At 38.5% G+C, this 16,200-nt stretch overlaps 1 protein-coding gene across 1 annotated transcript; it reads right to left on the reverse strand.

The window, feature by feature from the left end:
* Positions 1–6,646: 6,646 nt before the first annotated feature.
* On the reverse strand, positions 6,647–12,910 carry pcdh8.2.L (protocadherin 8, gene 2 L homeolog). Its single transcript, XM_018247304.2, has 4 exons — positions 10,394–12,910; positions 9,894–9,961; positions 8,226–8,359; positions 6,647–7,620 (listed from the first exon to the last, which is right to left on the reverse strand). The coding sequence occupies exons 1-4, from the start codon at positions 12,743–12,745 to the stop codon at positions 7,235–7,237; spliced, it is 2,940 nt and encodes a 979-aa protein (XP_018102793.1). The 5' UTR covers positions 12,746–12,910; the 3' UTR covers positions 6,647–7,234.
* Positions 12,911–16,200: the final 3,290 nt, after the last annotated feature.

Below are 16,200 nucleotides of genomic sequence, written 5' to 3' on the forward strand. Positions count from 1 at the left end.
ACTGGCGAATAAAATTGCGTAACTACCACGACAAAGTTTGGACTTGCGTCAAAAAGTCGACCGCGTCAACACTAATCAGGCACTCATTGACTTTAACATCGGCGTCAAAATTGATGCGAGCACAAAAATTACACAAATTGCACAGCGTCAAAATTGATGCAGGCTTCAAAATTCAAGTTTCGCAGATTTTTCGTGGTTTCGTGACATTCCTACAAAATGCCAAAAAATTGCCAAAACGTATTTTTTTTCAGCGAAGCGAAATGGGAGAAATTCGTCCATCACTACTTGTTCCTTAAATTTGCGTAACTCCTGCGAAAATTTGATAGCATCAAAAAAATTTGGACTTGCACGAGAAAAGTCGATCGCGTCAAAACAGTCACGCCTCAACACTAATCAGGCTCCCATCGGCGTCAAAATTCATGTGAGTGTCAAAAATGACGCAAATTGCGCAGGTGTCAAAATTGACACAGGCGTCAAAATTTGAGTTTTGCTGATTTTTTGCCGTTTTGCGAAGCAAAATGGGAGAAATTTACCCATCATTACCTGTGATCATTCATAAATCACTTCCTAATCTTCATCTCAGCATACCTGCTGCAGCTTGATTAATGACAATGATAAATATTTATAAATAAACAATAATATATCAGACTCATAATGGTGTTTTAGCCTTGGTCTTTTTTTTCAATCACATATTCGTACACATGCTCCATCAGAAATAATCAAGTGGAGATAACCTTCAGCTTGTCACTCCGTAGTTGGCAGGTCACATGCAAGAGTCCACTCAATATTTCTGAAGAGGTCACATACTGTAGAATAGCTTCATAAGCATGCAGGGACGCATTAAACCAATGTCACTGCTTTTTTCCTTATGTTACAATTCTCCTTGCCTTGCACGTGAGGAAAAGTTAATGATTTGTCCTTACTGAGATTCTCTTTGTTTATTGCCCAAGAAAATATAAATTAGTATCAAGTGGATTTTTAAAAATCCAAAGAAACGGTTGACCAATGTAAGCCTACACATGAGCAACTGGCTGTTTATGAATGTGGGTCAGCTGTTGCTATGCCAAGGCCATGCCTCCATTTAATATTTAATACAAAACTATGAATAATTCAAGGTTTAGTGGGGTATGACCATTTCTTGTGCATCCTTAATATGGTAGCTGGCAACCCAAGACTTTTCCTCTTTGGCCTTCTCCTGCTGAACATGTGGGATGTCTGCCTGGGGAGCCTGGGACAGTAAGGCTCCAGAAAGAATAGTGACCTAAAGGGATTACCCCTTTAGTGAAGTTGGAGAACAGGGACCCTGCACTCCCATTATCATAGCACACTATAATATGGTTATGCAATAAAAGGCACTAAGTTTGCTCAGGTGCAATAACCCATAGCAACCAATCAACAGGTCACATTTCCAAGTGCAACATGTTATTGGTTGATAAGGGTTGCTCCACCTGGGAAAACGTAGGGCCTTCCATTACATATGGGGGTAAGAGTGTAATCTAGACATTTGTAGCTAGAATTTATAAAGTGGAGTTAGCTCCAAGGGACCAAGGTTTCCAGTTTGGAAAGGGACTTGGGATAAAATCTGGATGACTAGCTTTAACAGGTGTTTAAGTCCCCTTAGCACAGCAAAATCTAATGCCTGCCCCTGGAAGCAAGGGCCATTCTGCCACTTCCCATAGTGTTGTACAGGTAGGGGACTTGTTATCCAGAATGCTGTGGACCTGGATTATTCCGGATAATGGATCTTTCTGTAATTTGGATCGTCATAAATTAAGGGGCAGATTTATCAAGGGTCAAATTTCGAAGTAATGGGAGTTTTTTTGAACTCCCATAACTTCGAAATTCAAATAAAAAAAGACCAATCGAAATATATTTATATAATGGAAGCTTTTAACTTGGGGTGAATAGGCTGTATTCGAATCAGTCAAATCAAAGTTTAGCGCATTAGATCACATTCGAAACGAAGTATTTGCCCCAAAAACTTTGATTTTTCAAAGTTCACCAAATAACTCCAAATGGGTTCTATGAGGTCTCCCATAGGCTAGAACAGCAATTCAGCAGGTTTTAGATGGCGAAAGGTCGAAGCGGAAGTTTTAAAGAGATAGTACATGATAAATTTCAATATTCGAATAGTCGAGTTTTTTTCAAATTCAAATCGAATTATGGCCTATTCGAAAGTCAAAGTACACAAAAATAGCTCGAAATTCAATTTTTTTTTACTTCAAATTTTCACTTAAACCCTTGATAAATCTGCCCCATTAGTCTACTAGAAAATCATGTAAACATTAAATAGACCCAATTGGCTGGTTTTACTTTCAATAAGGGTTAATTACATCTTAAGTTGGCCATAGATTTTTAAAAGATCAGATCCTGATCGTGAGACCACGATCTTCTCAGAACGATGGTACGAATTGACCATCAACTAAAAAGACCAATTTACCAGGAAAACAAAGGGGAGCTGCCTGCTTGGCCCTGCAAACATAGATTTTTTAACCTGGCCGATCAATTTCCTGACAGATGTCAGCCGAAAAATCGTAAGATGTACGATCGTTCGAATCCCACTGACCGCACGATAATTTCGAAGGATTGGTCGGGCTTCCCTAAAAACGTTCGGCAAGAAGAATCGTCGCGTCTATGGGGAGCTTTAGTTGGGTCAAGTACAAGGTACTGTTTTATTATTACAGCGAAAAAGGAAATCAGTTTTTAAAGATTTGGATTATTTGATTATAATTGAGTCTAGAAGAGATGGCCTTTACGTAATTCGGAGCTTTCTGCATAACGGGTTTCCGGATAACAGATCCCATACCTGTATTCCATAAAGGATTTTAAGCCTACTGTTTAATTGCTCTGCTAATGGCTATTGCTGCAACCATTCTACATCCATAACTACCTTGGTACTATGTGTCTACTATTCCTTGTATATTAAATTGTATATTATCTGTTACCTCTGCCATCCAAAAATCCAGATTGTGGAGCATTGAGCGGTCTGTCCAACACCACTACTACTTTCCTCCACACACATTTACTTGTCTGTTGTCTCAAAGCAAATACTTGATTGGTTGTTATGGGTAATTATTAGACCTGGAGCAAAATTAGCAGCTGTTACAATATTACCAGTGATGGGCGAATTTGTCCTGTTTCACTTCGCCAAAAAATTTGCGAATTTCCAGAGAAATGTTTACACCAGCGTCAATTTTGATGCCCGCATTAGTCAATTGGTGTCCGAATAATGTTGACGCACAACAGTTTTTACGCAAGCTGATATTCCGTCGCGTGTCCAAATTTTTTGGACAGTTTGGCAGTTTAGTGAATTTATTCGCCGGTGGTGAAACGTGGAAATTCGCAGTGAATTCACGCCTGGCAAATTTATTTGTTCATCACTAAATATTACCTCTATATGTTTTACATTTATTGTAGGGTATTCCATGCGATACTTACTGTCGTTTGGAAGCTGTTGCTTTGAATGCCAAGCAGGCAAATTTACAAGTTTTAATGACATAAATAAATTTGATTCTGTGGATGATTTTTCAGAAGCCTTTTCAAAACAAACAGAAAGAAAGCGTCTGGTGCAGAATGAGAATTGGATTGTCGGTGTCTAAAAAGGAGAATTTGGAAAATAAGTATATTTTAAACATCTTTATGTATTTGGTTTATTAAAAGTGTTACCTTTAGTTGTAAAAGTGACTGGACTCGGGAGGTCCAGTGTTTAATTCCTGGTGACAATATCAGTATTAATGCTCCGAGGTCGGCGCCTTGGGCAACAAATATAATTTGTAAGGTTTACAGGGAAGGGATTCCTAGTGGAGTAATAAATCTGTGTACAGATCTATACATAATTATTAGCTTCCTCTAAAGCTTTGCGAATTCAGCCTATAAATCGGTTAGAATGCAACTTTAATAATGCTAATATTTTGGTAGGGAACTGTAAGATATAAACAAAAGATATAAATAAAATGGTGCATGGCCGAGGGGATGAAGTTTGGCCCAACACTACACTTGAATGCCAGCATTCACATGTGTGTAGTGGGAAAAACAGAGCCTGGGTACAGCCCATAATTATATGTAGAGAATTTACAGGGCTTATAAGATGTTAAAAAGAATAGATACCTTCTCACAAGTAGAAAATAAAATGTGCCATTTTAAACATATCCCCAATATACATTCATTTACAAAAGTCTAAAATATTAAGCTCTGACATCACCATGTTTCTGACATTGGATGAGACACCTGCTGATGCCCAATTTCTACTGGGTAGTTTTCCTTCTCCATATGAGTGCAGTCACATGACCTTCATTGGCAGACAGAAAGTCTATTCTCACACTGGGGGAATTTGTTGTTTTAGCTTTAGCTTCTTGGAACATTTGAGGTTGCTGACAGAGGTGCAGCAAAACACATTCCATTCCTGTGCTGCAACTGCTCTTACTTGGGCATTGCTTTATGGCCTTTGAAAGTTTGTTGCTTCTGCTGGTGCCCATCAACCAAACTGTGATTAGACAGAGAGGAACATGAGCTGCTTTATATCTTCACATGTCCTTCATGGGTAGAGCATTGTAGAAACCTAGTGTCGGTCAAACTGATAAGAAATGTTAATACATATTGTACTTTTCACCCTCTTTATAATTCTCAGGATAGATACAAGTGACTGAATATTACTTTTCTATTGCATTTTAAAAGCCAGGATGGCCATCTAATGCTGGCATAATACAGGTTTACTACCAGCTCTTCTAATACATCTACTTCAGGCAAACCAAAAAGAAAGTTCAAAGCAGTAATTGCACTAGATAACTCATTTTAATGGGTAGCAGGACATCTGCAGCAACACAGGGGCTTGGACTTCATAGGAATGTCTATTTTAAAACATGCTCAAACAATCATACCATATAATAGAACTACAATGTTACTTTTCATTTATAATATGTGCCCTTTGTTACCTGGCATTTTTCTTCTGGAATTGCAATGCATAATTGTATTCAAATGCATGGGAATCAACAAATAGTCAAAGCAGTGCTTTTTTCTATGGTTGCTGGGTAGTTCAATAACAACTTAAGGCTAGGTTGCCTTAATATATGGGCAATATGGACATTTGTCCAGGCAACGCTGGTTCTTGGGCCCAGTGTGACTGTACATGTAGTACTTTTAACTTCCCTCAATATCACCCATGAATCTATGATGAGACTCCCTCCGTCCACCGCTGGCCATCACCAGTTTCACACCTCTCCCCCTGGCTCTTCACACCTATTCTACTCACCACCCCGTGCCAGTGTTAACAACTCAAGTATGGTGAGCGTGAACCCACTAAATTGATCTTAAAGTCGTTCATTCATTTATCACTTAGACAAAGGGAGAATATACAAATTTCATGCAGAAATGACCCTAATCAGACTTAACCCAAGACAGCCATGCTAGTCTCTGCAAACCATGGCTCAGGTCAATCACCCCAGTATGAACCTCCCAGTAAATCTGCCAATCCAGGTTATAAACAAGTTTTCCACTAACTATCCTATGTGATATTATTATGCTATTTCTGTAAAAGATTTCATATCCCTCAAACTCAATACCAGATGGACACTGCTCATTTTTATCAATTATGAAGTGTCTCTGAGGTTTATACTAAAACACACGTCGCAATGTGCTTGCTTGAAATAAAAATATGTTCGGCTGCTTTGCAGAACAGAAAATTTCCTCCCTGTTCCATTCTCTCCATCTGTTGCAGGCACTGCAGGTATAAAACCGCCGCAGAAATCAATGTTTTTAACAGCCGTGCCTGTATAACGGCTGACCAACCTGCCGCACAACGGCTGTCATGAAATTCTGCAAGTGGAAGTTTAACAACAGAGTTCATTCTATACAGAGCACCTTCTGTGTATTCAGTATGACTTATTTACCTATGGCTGGATACATAGTGACATTTCAGCTACCTATTGTTTCTAATATGAAACATAGGATCCATTATCCAGAAACCAACTATCAAGAAAGCTCCAAAATACAGGAAAGCCATCTCCCATAGACCCCATTATAATCAAATAATAATAATTTCCTTTTTATTTATAATAATAATAAAACAGAGCTTGCACTTGATTCAAACTAAGATATAATTAATCCTTACTGAAATTAAAGCCAGCCTATTGGGTTTATTTAATGTTTACATGATTTTCTAGCAGTCTTAAGGTATAAAGATCCAAATTACAGAAAGATCTGTTATCCAATAACCCCCAGGTCCCGAGCATTCTGGATAACAGGTCCCATACCTGTAATCACATACTACCCTTTAAGTCTCGTAAGCAAGCACATTTAGAAAATAAAGTTTACAGTGTTACCTTGCTCTTTTTTTCTCTTCTGTTATTCAACAAGCTTGTCACATCAATTATTCCGTACAAGATTGTTCAAGCTTAGATTATTGGATTTGAAGGACACAAACTGCAGATAGCTACCAGCATAAATTATTGTAATATGTCCTTGTCATTACTAATACACCTGGATGACTAGATTGTTATGGCTAAAAGAACATTGTCTGTTTTGTTGTGTTTTATTCCAAAGTGTTGTTCATGAGGAAGAAGCAAAGCAATGTCAGGATTGACTGGCAATGCTAATTGCATTACTAATGGATCCAGGGTTTTCAGAGCAAAACAAATAGAAAAAGGGGAGATTTGCTGTTTTTATTTAAATATTTATTGAGGAAAAAGTATCAGAATATTTAATTTACAAGGTCTGCACTATATACACATATCTGAATGGACTTGAAATATATACACAAACACAAAATGCGTGATATATACAGAATATATACAACACAGACTTCACTGAAACCAAGCGTTTCCTATTATGTGTAAATCACGTCCAAAGTAGGTGAGATGCATATAAAAACGCCATGATCCTACTCAGGATTGACCAGGGGCTGATTAACACAGAGGGCAGACCCAGGAGCTGCTAAAAGTAAAAAGGCCACTTTAGGTCCTGACTGATGTGCTGTTTCAGGGGCCCTCAAATATTTGACTGTAGGTCTGTGGATTTAATTGCTAGTTAGGTGACAGGACAATGTCACATTCAATTCAGGAAAAATAAATATGTAAAAAAAACAAAAAATTCCCAAGTGAAATGCAAATAGAAAGCAGCTGTATATTTATGACTGTCCTGTGTCTCCCCCCCATCCATCAGAGGGAAAGGGAGACTCCATATATTTAGCTTTCATGCTAAAGCACTTGCCTTTGTGCATTCTCACTTGCATGCCTAATGATTAAAAGGTTGTAGCAATTTCTGAAGGATGAAGCTGTCTTGATATCTGCGGACTGTAATTGAATTCTTGGTATCTGCTAGACGATCTCTGCGGAGATAACGTTGCACTTCTGTTGACTAAATCTCTTTCATATTCCGCCTGCATCCGATTAGCAACAGGATTATTGATATGGTAATAAGGGTCTCTAAGGGTATGGTTCGGTATGTGCAGGTTAGGCATTCTTGCATGGTAGGTATTGTAATGAGCAGGAGCTACAGAGTAAGACAGTCTATAGCCCTTTTCATATTGCAATGTGCAGTTCCCATTTTCTGGACCCTTGTTGATTCGGTGGCTGAAATATTTATCGGCATGTCGGAACCCTGCTGATTCATCTGTGTATTGAGCACCTAGGCAGACAATATCAGTGTAAATGTTAGTCATCAGTATGCTTAGTATAGTAATCTTAAACTCCATTTCCACTGAGCACACTAATACTCTTAATAATTGTTATTTAGGCCTTGTTGTAGGTTAAGTTCAAAGCCATCCAACTGAATAGATAGATAGATAGATAGATAGATAGATAGATAGATAGATAGATAGATAGATAGATAGATAGATAGATAGATAGATACTGTAGATAGATACTGTAGATAGATACTGTAGATAGATACTGTAGATAGATAGATAGATAGATAGATAGATAGATAGATAGATAGATAGATAGATAGATAGATAGATAGATAGATATTTGATGCTGTCTAAGAGTCAACAGACAATTGAGAAGAAAATGTCAGGAAGTCAGAGTGTCAGAGTGTTGGTTAGACTGGCACATTAACACACAGCTGTCCCAGCACCTGTTTCTAACTCCCTCCTAATTTCTGCTCCATGTAAATAATATACTAACACCCCCATGACTGTCACTCTTCATTGTGTCTATGAGTGAGTAAATCAAGTATACTGGCAATGAATGTGCAATCTCAATGATATAGGTTTAATGTGAACAAATACTCACTGGCTTGTGCCTGCATTGGCTGCTCACAGCTCTTCTTTTGTGATTCTCCACTAGTATCAGAGTCACTGTCATTGAAGTCACTATCTCCTTTGCCACTGTCCTTTGTACTAATGTGCCCCATGTGAGAATGTCCACTGCAATGATAAATACATCATGTTAATAGGTACCTGCATTCTGTTATCTATGCAAAAGAAGCTGGCAATCTATTTTGCCTTCCAGTCGTTGCTGTACTACAGATCCCAGCAACCCCTGGAAGCTTCTATCACAGTTTGATTGGCTTTTAGAAATAAATCACCACCTAGTGGGAATCATATTAAACTGGCTAACTGGTTTATTTTTTAATAGATTTGCCCTGGAAACATATGCATGTGCATAATAAGGCAGTTCAAGTGGAACAGTTCAAGAAAAAGATCACTGCAACAAAACAATTGGCAACCAATGAAATTTGCTTTTGTTTACTAACAAGCCTATGATTTAGGGGTTTTCCCAAAACACATTAGGTGTCCACAGCAGCCACCTGTTTTTTAATGTTATAATAAACAGTGAGGCAGTGACCCCTCAATTTTCTTATTTTTTGTCTTGGATAATTGCAGTTTGAGGAGCTCTGCATGATTGTAGGCACACTGAATTCTCTGCAGTTCTTCTGTGATACCTAATGAAGTGAGCAGGGGTCTGAATTTGGTTTGCTGAACCACTACAAATTTCATTTTCTAACCTTTAGTAAACTGACCAAAATTCATAGCTTAATAGTAGCTATGTATGTATGTACAGTATGTACCAGTTTTGGGAAAGTTTGGGGCTTTAGGAGGAAATAGCAAATGTCAAGATTTCAGTTACACATGGAAACCTTCCAAATATGCTGAACCAAAACATTGATTTAATAAACCTATTTGTTATTTCTTCACACAATAAAATGCCATGAGTACATTTTGTATTGGAGTACACTGTGATCTTTATAGTCTATGTACTGTGTGTTATGAGTATATTAGTTACACAGATTTAGCCACACTTTATTCTGGTTGGAAAAGGTGATGAAACACCTTTAAAGGAGAACTAAACCCTAAAAATGAATATGGCTAAACGTGCAATATTTTATGTATTGTACCAGTCTAACGTTTATAATAGCAGCAATGATCCAGGACTTCAAATTTGTTACAGGGGGTCACCATCTTGGAAAGTGCCTGCGACACTCACATGCTCAGAGAGCTCTGAGGTTAAGAAGCTAAGCTTAGAGGTCATTGCAAAGTATTAAGCAGAAAATGAGGCTGGCCTGTAATAGAAGCTGATGCTACAGGGCTGATTATTAAATTCTGATGCTAGTTGCACTGGTGCCTGTGCTGCCATGTAGTAATTATCTGTGTTAATTAAAAATTAGAATTAAATTGTGACATTTATATTCTATGTGTACTGTATATTTTGAGTTGTTTCCTAAGCTCAGTAACTCGGTAACTCAGTAACTCACCACCGTGGAAGAAAGATTTTAGCAAATACAGTTATCTAGCACAGAAATCTCTTCTAAAGCTGCCCCTACTAATACATAATGAAATGCTTCCCCTAGAGTAATACTGCTGGCTTTGCTCTTGCTATTACAGAAATTGCCAAGCCTTCTGCCAACTGACTGATTATTCAGGGAGTGTGCAACTGTGGTGCATAAACAGGAGAGCTTACCTTATGCTCATTGCACAATTGTCCAGGTGCCAACCAGATGTGTGATAAGATGGTACAGAGATGGAGTGCTACAAGGGAAAAAATAAAATGACAATTAATCGGAATCTATATTACACAGCGGCCATATAGTAGCAATGTCTGTCTGTGGCACTATCGAGGGTTGGGGTGCCAAGGGACCAGCAGAAACATTAGATCACAGGCCCATTACTATCCAAGTCTCCTGTCTTTACATAGTATGATCAGTGCACTGGTGTAGAAGAAATATAGGAAACTAAATTACCTGTTGCTGGACCTTGTGGCACATAATATAGTATTATAACCTAAGTGTGTTCCATTTAAGGGTTTTGCATCCTTTTCTCCCAGCATAAAGTATGGCATCCCATGTTTATCTAACCCCAGTGTGGACATTGTTGCATTATGGGAACATTATAAATTCATCATAACTGAACTCCTGACACCGTATTCTTAGCCAAAAATGTATAAACATAGTAATATCTTACCTTTATGCCTGTTTGCTGATGCTGCTCTTTGTTAGAGGACACGCTGCAATTCTCAGATTCAGTATTGATGGAGAGTTGGCATGACTCAGACTGAGACAAAGAAGACGAGACCGACTGGGGAGATGGGGTGCTTAACAGGCGTTCTTCATTGCATGTTCCATGTTGTTCAGGTACCTGCTTAAATTCACCAGCTTTCTTTTTACAAGTACAGGCCACAAAAAAGATGGCCAAAAGTAGCAAAGCACAACCACCAGCCAGCACTGCAATGAATATAATGGACATATCGATCTGGTGCTGCTCTTCTGCAGATGGTTGCAAAATAACGACTTCAACGTTAGAAGGAAAAGAGTCGGTGAGGATGAATTTAACTGTAGCATTGGTGGATAGTGAAGGTCTTCCCAAGTCATACACTGCAACTACTATGCTCAAGTCCTCTGAATGGTCAGAGTTTAATTGTTTTTTCAGGAACACTTCACCACTTTCTTTGTTAATGGCAAACAATCTGCTTGGATCTCTGAGTATGGTATAGAACAGCTGGGAGTTTTGCCCTTCATCTGAATCCTCGGCTTTGAGCTGGAAAACTAAATAGTTTTGAGGAGCGCTGATGGGAAGCAGAACTTCACCCGAGCCATTATTAAGAAGAGGATTAGTTATCACAGGGCAATTATCATTTTGATCAACTATTCTGAGATTCACTTGAACACGAGTGGAGAGTTTAGGGATCCCATTGTCTGCAGCTTCAATTTCAAAATCCAGTTGTTTAAGTTTTTCATAGTCTAAAGACCTAACAGCTCTCAATACTCCAGAGTCCACATCAAGGGAAACAAATGTTGTTAGTGACTGGCCCATCACTTTTGCATCCACAAGTCTGTAATTTACTTTGCCATTTTGATCACTATCAGAGTCTCTGGCTATCACTGTAGTTATATAAGAGCCTGGAGCATTATTTTCCAGAATAGAAGCTTCATACTGGGGTTTAGAAAATACAGGTGCATTGTCATTCTCATCACTAACCTTGACTGTGTAGTACTTTTTGGTCTTCAATGAGGGGAAGCCAAGGTCTTCTGCAACTACTGTCAAAGTGTACTCTGCTATGTTTTCCCTGTCTAAAGCAGAGGTGGTAACTATCATGTAACTGTCCTCATAAGCTTGCTGTAGTTTAAAGTGCTCATGTCCATAAAGAGTACAGCGAACTTGTCCATTAGATCCAGAGTCTCTGTCAGTAGTGCTGATCAGAGCTATAAAGTTCTCCTTTGTGGCTGTTTCTGGAATATAGGCAACTCCTGCACTTACAGTAGTCAGAGGGGTAATAGTGATGGCTGGGGTATTATCATTTACATCAAGTATATGAACAGTTACTTTACAAGTAGCAGTCAGTGGGTTGGGGCCCAAATCTTGGGCTTGTACCTCAAATTCGTAAGTCTGCTTGGTCTCAAAATCAACTTGGCCTTCAAGAGTAACACTGCCAGTTCTGGAGTTAATTTTAAATAGCTGACGTACCTCTTGAGATGCCAAAGTGCTGAATCCATAGACAATTTCTCCATTCACTCCTTCATCATCGTCAGTAGCATGTAACTCCAACAAAAGGTATCCCAGAGGAGCATCCTCTACTAGGTCCACAGCAATGGTGCTTCTCTCAAACACTGGGCTGTTATCATTAAAGTCCAGGACTCGGATGTTAACCACTGCAGTACCAGATAGTGATGGTACACCCCCATCCATTGCTAGTAGCTCCATTATGTACGTTGGCTGGATTTCCCTGTCCAGTTCTCTCATTAAGACTAAATCTGCATATTTCACCCCATCTGCTCTGGTTAGCACATCAATGCTGAAGTGGCTATTATTTGAGATCTGAAAGTTCTGGATGGAGTTGGACCCAACATCTTCATCTATTGCAATTTCTAAAGGAATCCTGGTGCCCACAGAGGCACTTTCAGACACCTCCACGTGCATTATTTCACTGGGAAAGTGAGGGCTATGGTCATTAATGTCTCTCACCTCCACTTTCACATTCAGAAGCTTGAAGTGTCCTTTGGAAAAGCTGACCACATCCAAAGCCAGGTTGCAGTGAAGGGACTGCCTGCAGATATGCTCCCGGTCAATCCTCTCCATGATGCTCAGCTGCCCATCACTCTCACGGACTCCGATAAGGGAATTATTAAATTGCTTCATTAGACGGAAATTGGTTGCAGGTATATCTGTAGTGTTAAATATGGAGTGTTGCGACAACACTGCAATTACAGTGCCAGGGGGTTCTTCTTCATCTATGTAGTACTGGGCAATTTCACAGTCTGTTTGTAAAACCATCAGTCCCAACAGCAGCATTGGAATGGCTCTGAAGAGAAGCAGCATCTTGAAGAATCAAAGTTGCACCAAAAACAAAGTTGAAACTTGCAGTTCTTTCTTGCCTAGAAACAGTGTGGCAATGTGAATCCTTCCAGACCTGTAGTCATTTAAAACAATCTCAAGGAGTTCATCTCTGTAGGAATGATCCTGTTTGTCTGCTTGGTTCCATCTCTGCCCCCAGGTTATATTCCCAGAGGATATGTAAATGAATTTACTTCTAGCCAATCCCTTTCCCCAGAGACAAAGGAGCACTGGGGCAGAGCTAATGAGACTGTCATCAAATAGGTCTCACTTGGAAGTCCAACAAACTGTTATATTTTATGACAATGTTTCATTTCAAATCAGTGTTTCATAAAGAAGCAAGCGCAATGCAGGGATTCATTCTTGAGTGGGAACAACAAACAAAATATTTGTTTCTAAAACAATTTCATTAAATTAAAGAAATATTCTGATATACCTTATTTTTTACTATGTAATTTATTATGCTTTTTATTTTTTGCCACATTTGGTAGAATATAATACTCTGTTCATACAGTCTATAACATTGTCTTGAATTGTAACTAAAAATGTATAATATTAACAGTCTCAAACTAAAAACATCCATACACATTATTTGTGAGTGGTCATATTTATGGGGATTCATAAGGAAGATCATTAAATAAAACCCCATAATTGTGCTAGATTGGATAAAAATGTTTACTATAAGTCTCAAAATAAAAACAGTCATCTGTACCTATTTTTTGTTAGTTGTCATATTTATGGGGATTCATAAGGTAGATCTTTATATAAAACCCCATAATGGTGCTAGATTGGATAAAAATGTTTACCTTAACAGGGGCATAGGAAGAGAAGAATGGGATCCTTTTAATGCAATGAAGTTGGGAGGGTATCAGGGGGTTCTAATTAGCTGTTCTCTAGCTGTTATTGAACTACAACTCCCAGAATCACCTGACACGATTCTGCAAGAGCTTAAACTGCTGACATCCCTATTGAAAATATTTAACAATAGGTAAGCAACGTTATATGTCCTTTGTACATTTTTCTGGGCTCCTCTGATTATAGAGGCACAGGACAAATGCCCTGAAATATTTTCACTGTACAGGTATGGGACCTGTTATCCAGAATGCTCATGACCTGTGGTTTTCCAGATAAGGGGGTCTTTCTGTGATTTGGTCAACTAAAAAATCCTTTAAACATTAAATAAACCCAATAGGTAGTGATGGGCGAATTTTTTGATGTCTGGCGCCAAAAATGGACGCCAACGCCGTTTTGCGAATTTTTGCCGTTTCGCGGGAAATTCGCACATTTTTCGGCGAAGCAAAATGCCCCAATTTCTCCCATCACTACCAATAGGATTAATTATGTCTTAGTAAGGATCAAGTATAAGCTACTGTGTTATTATAATAGAAAAAAAGGAAATCATTTTTAAAAATGTACATTATTTTATTAAAATAGACTCTATGGGAGATGGCCTTCCTGTAATTCTGAACTTTCTGGTTAATGGGTTTCTGGTTAACTAATCTTATATGCTTTGAATGTAAGTCTTATCTTACTTACTGAACCAGCAATAATTGTCGTTGGGTAAATGGGTAGCAATGTAAAAAATGATTAGTAACTTTAGAAATGTTTGTTACCTGTGCCAAAAAAGCAAGAATAAATGTGCACCTAAATTTAAGTAAGATAGAGATAAATATAATAATAAAAATATAAATATGTATATGTAAGTAGTCTGACTTTCAGGGGCAGGGTACAGTGTATAACTTTAGCCCCACTGCAGTATGTTGATTTATAGTAATTGAAATTTTTAATTAAAGAGCAATTTATCCTGTGCTAATTTCATTCCACAGCTAATAGTGTTTATTTAAGAAGAGACAATGGTGTCTCTGCTCTGCTCAACATAAATCCTTTGGTGCCAATGACATGGACATTAACATATCCTGTGAGCTTTGAAGGTAGGATGTGGTGAGGCTGCCTGTGTTATATGATCGTATTGCAGTTTGTTTCCTGTAGAAAAACATGCCAAGAATTAAGGGGTTAATTACAATTCACACTCCATCTAATGAAAGGATACACAAGGAGATACACATTTTTTATTTTTATATGATGGGTTTAAGTTGTATATGCAGGTATGCAATATTCCTGCTATATAGAATGCTATACATAATGCTCGGGACCTGGGGTTTTCTGGGTAACTGATTTTTCCGTAATTTGGATCTTCATACCTTAAGTATACTAGAAAATCATGTAAACATTTAATAAACCCAATAGCTTGGATTTGCCTTCAATAAGGATTAATTATATCTTAGTTTGGATCAAGTACAAGCTACTATTTTATTATTAGGGTAAGAGCACACGCTAAGATTCGGGGAGATTTATCACCTCTTCTTCCGGCGACTAATCTCCCCGAAAAGCCTTTCCGCCGGCTAAAATCTAAATCACCGGCAGAATGGCACTCGGAACGATTTGTTTTCCAAAATTGCCCAAAGTCTCCTTGTGAGGCAACGTTGGGCGACTTCTGAAAACAAGTTGGTCCGCTTATCATCCTGCCAGCGATTCAGATTCTAGCCGGCAGGAAGGCTTTTCGGGGAGATTAGTCGTCCGAAGAAGAGGTGACTAAATCTCCCTGAATCTTAGCGTGTGTCTGTAACCTTACAGAGATAAAGGAAATAGTTGATAAAAATCTGGATTATTTAGATAAAATGGAGTCTATGGAACATGGCCTTCCTGTAAATCGGAACTATCTGGATAACAGGTTCTGGGTAAGGGTTCCCATACCAGTATTACCAAATACACATGCCACGTGCAGGTCAATACTTTAATTGGAAATGGAATAGAAGAACAGCTATACAGCGCAAAATTAGTCCATGCTCCATATGCAGCAAAACAGTGCATGGCCACTGGACTAGAAGTTATTGAGTCATGAAAATCATTTTATGGTTCACTGAACCTCAGAATAAGACAATTTTCAAAAGTATATATTGAAAGCGCTTATTAATTACTGCTCCACTAGACCCCTAAAACTCTGGGGGCTCTTCAGCAGTCACAGGGTCTGCTTCCACTGTTGTTTTACCCCTATGCATGGCACACAAGTACTAGAAGTTGCATCCCATCAACTTGGATGGAAAGCGTTGCAGGTCAGTGATAATCACTAATGCAGTTCAAGCATAATTGTCCCTATGGCATTGCCTTAAATGTTGTATTTGCCTGCTGTCTACCTTTTGTCTCCAACGACTAGTATAGCCCAGTGCCTGACATCTGTGGATTGCACAACAAACACAATGCATAAACAGTGCCGCTCTGAAAAAAAACCCTGATAAAAAAAATCAACATTCCCTTTAATTATAGCCAATACACAGTCTGTAATATAGAAACAGACAAGCATTTAGGCATGGCAATAAATATAACTTGTGCTTATATGTGTATATTTGTACAGAATGAGTGGGTGGAAGTGTGTGTAGACA

Source organism: Xenopus laevis, chromosome 2L, assembly GCF_017654675.1.
Source record: "Xenopus laevis strain J_2021 chromosome 2L, Xenopus_laevis_v10.1, whole genome shotgun sequence".
NCBI lineage: Eukaryota > Metazoa > Chordata > Amphibia > Anura > Pipidae > Xenopus > Xenopus laevis.

Bases quoted from the DNA above. Each gene is read 5' to 3' on its own strand.
- pcdh8.2.L (XM_018247304.2), bottom strand. From the start codon at position 12,745: ATGCTGCTTCTCTTCAGAGCCATTCCAATGCTGCTGTTGGGACTGATG. The intron at 8,360-9,893 runs GTAAGCTCTCCT...TTATCATTGCAG, and splicing joins AATTGTGCAATGAGCATAAG to TGGACATTCTCACATGGGGC. The intron at 7,621-8,225 runs GTGAGTATTTGT...TTGTCTGCCTAG, and splicing joins GCCAATGCAGGCACAAGCCA to GTGCTCAATACACAGATGAA.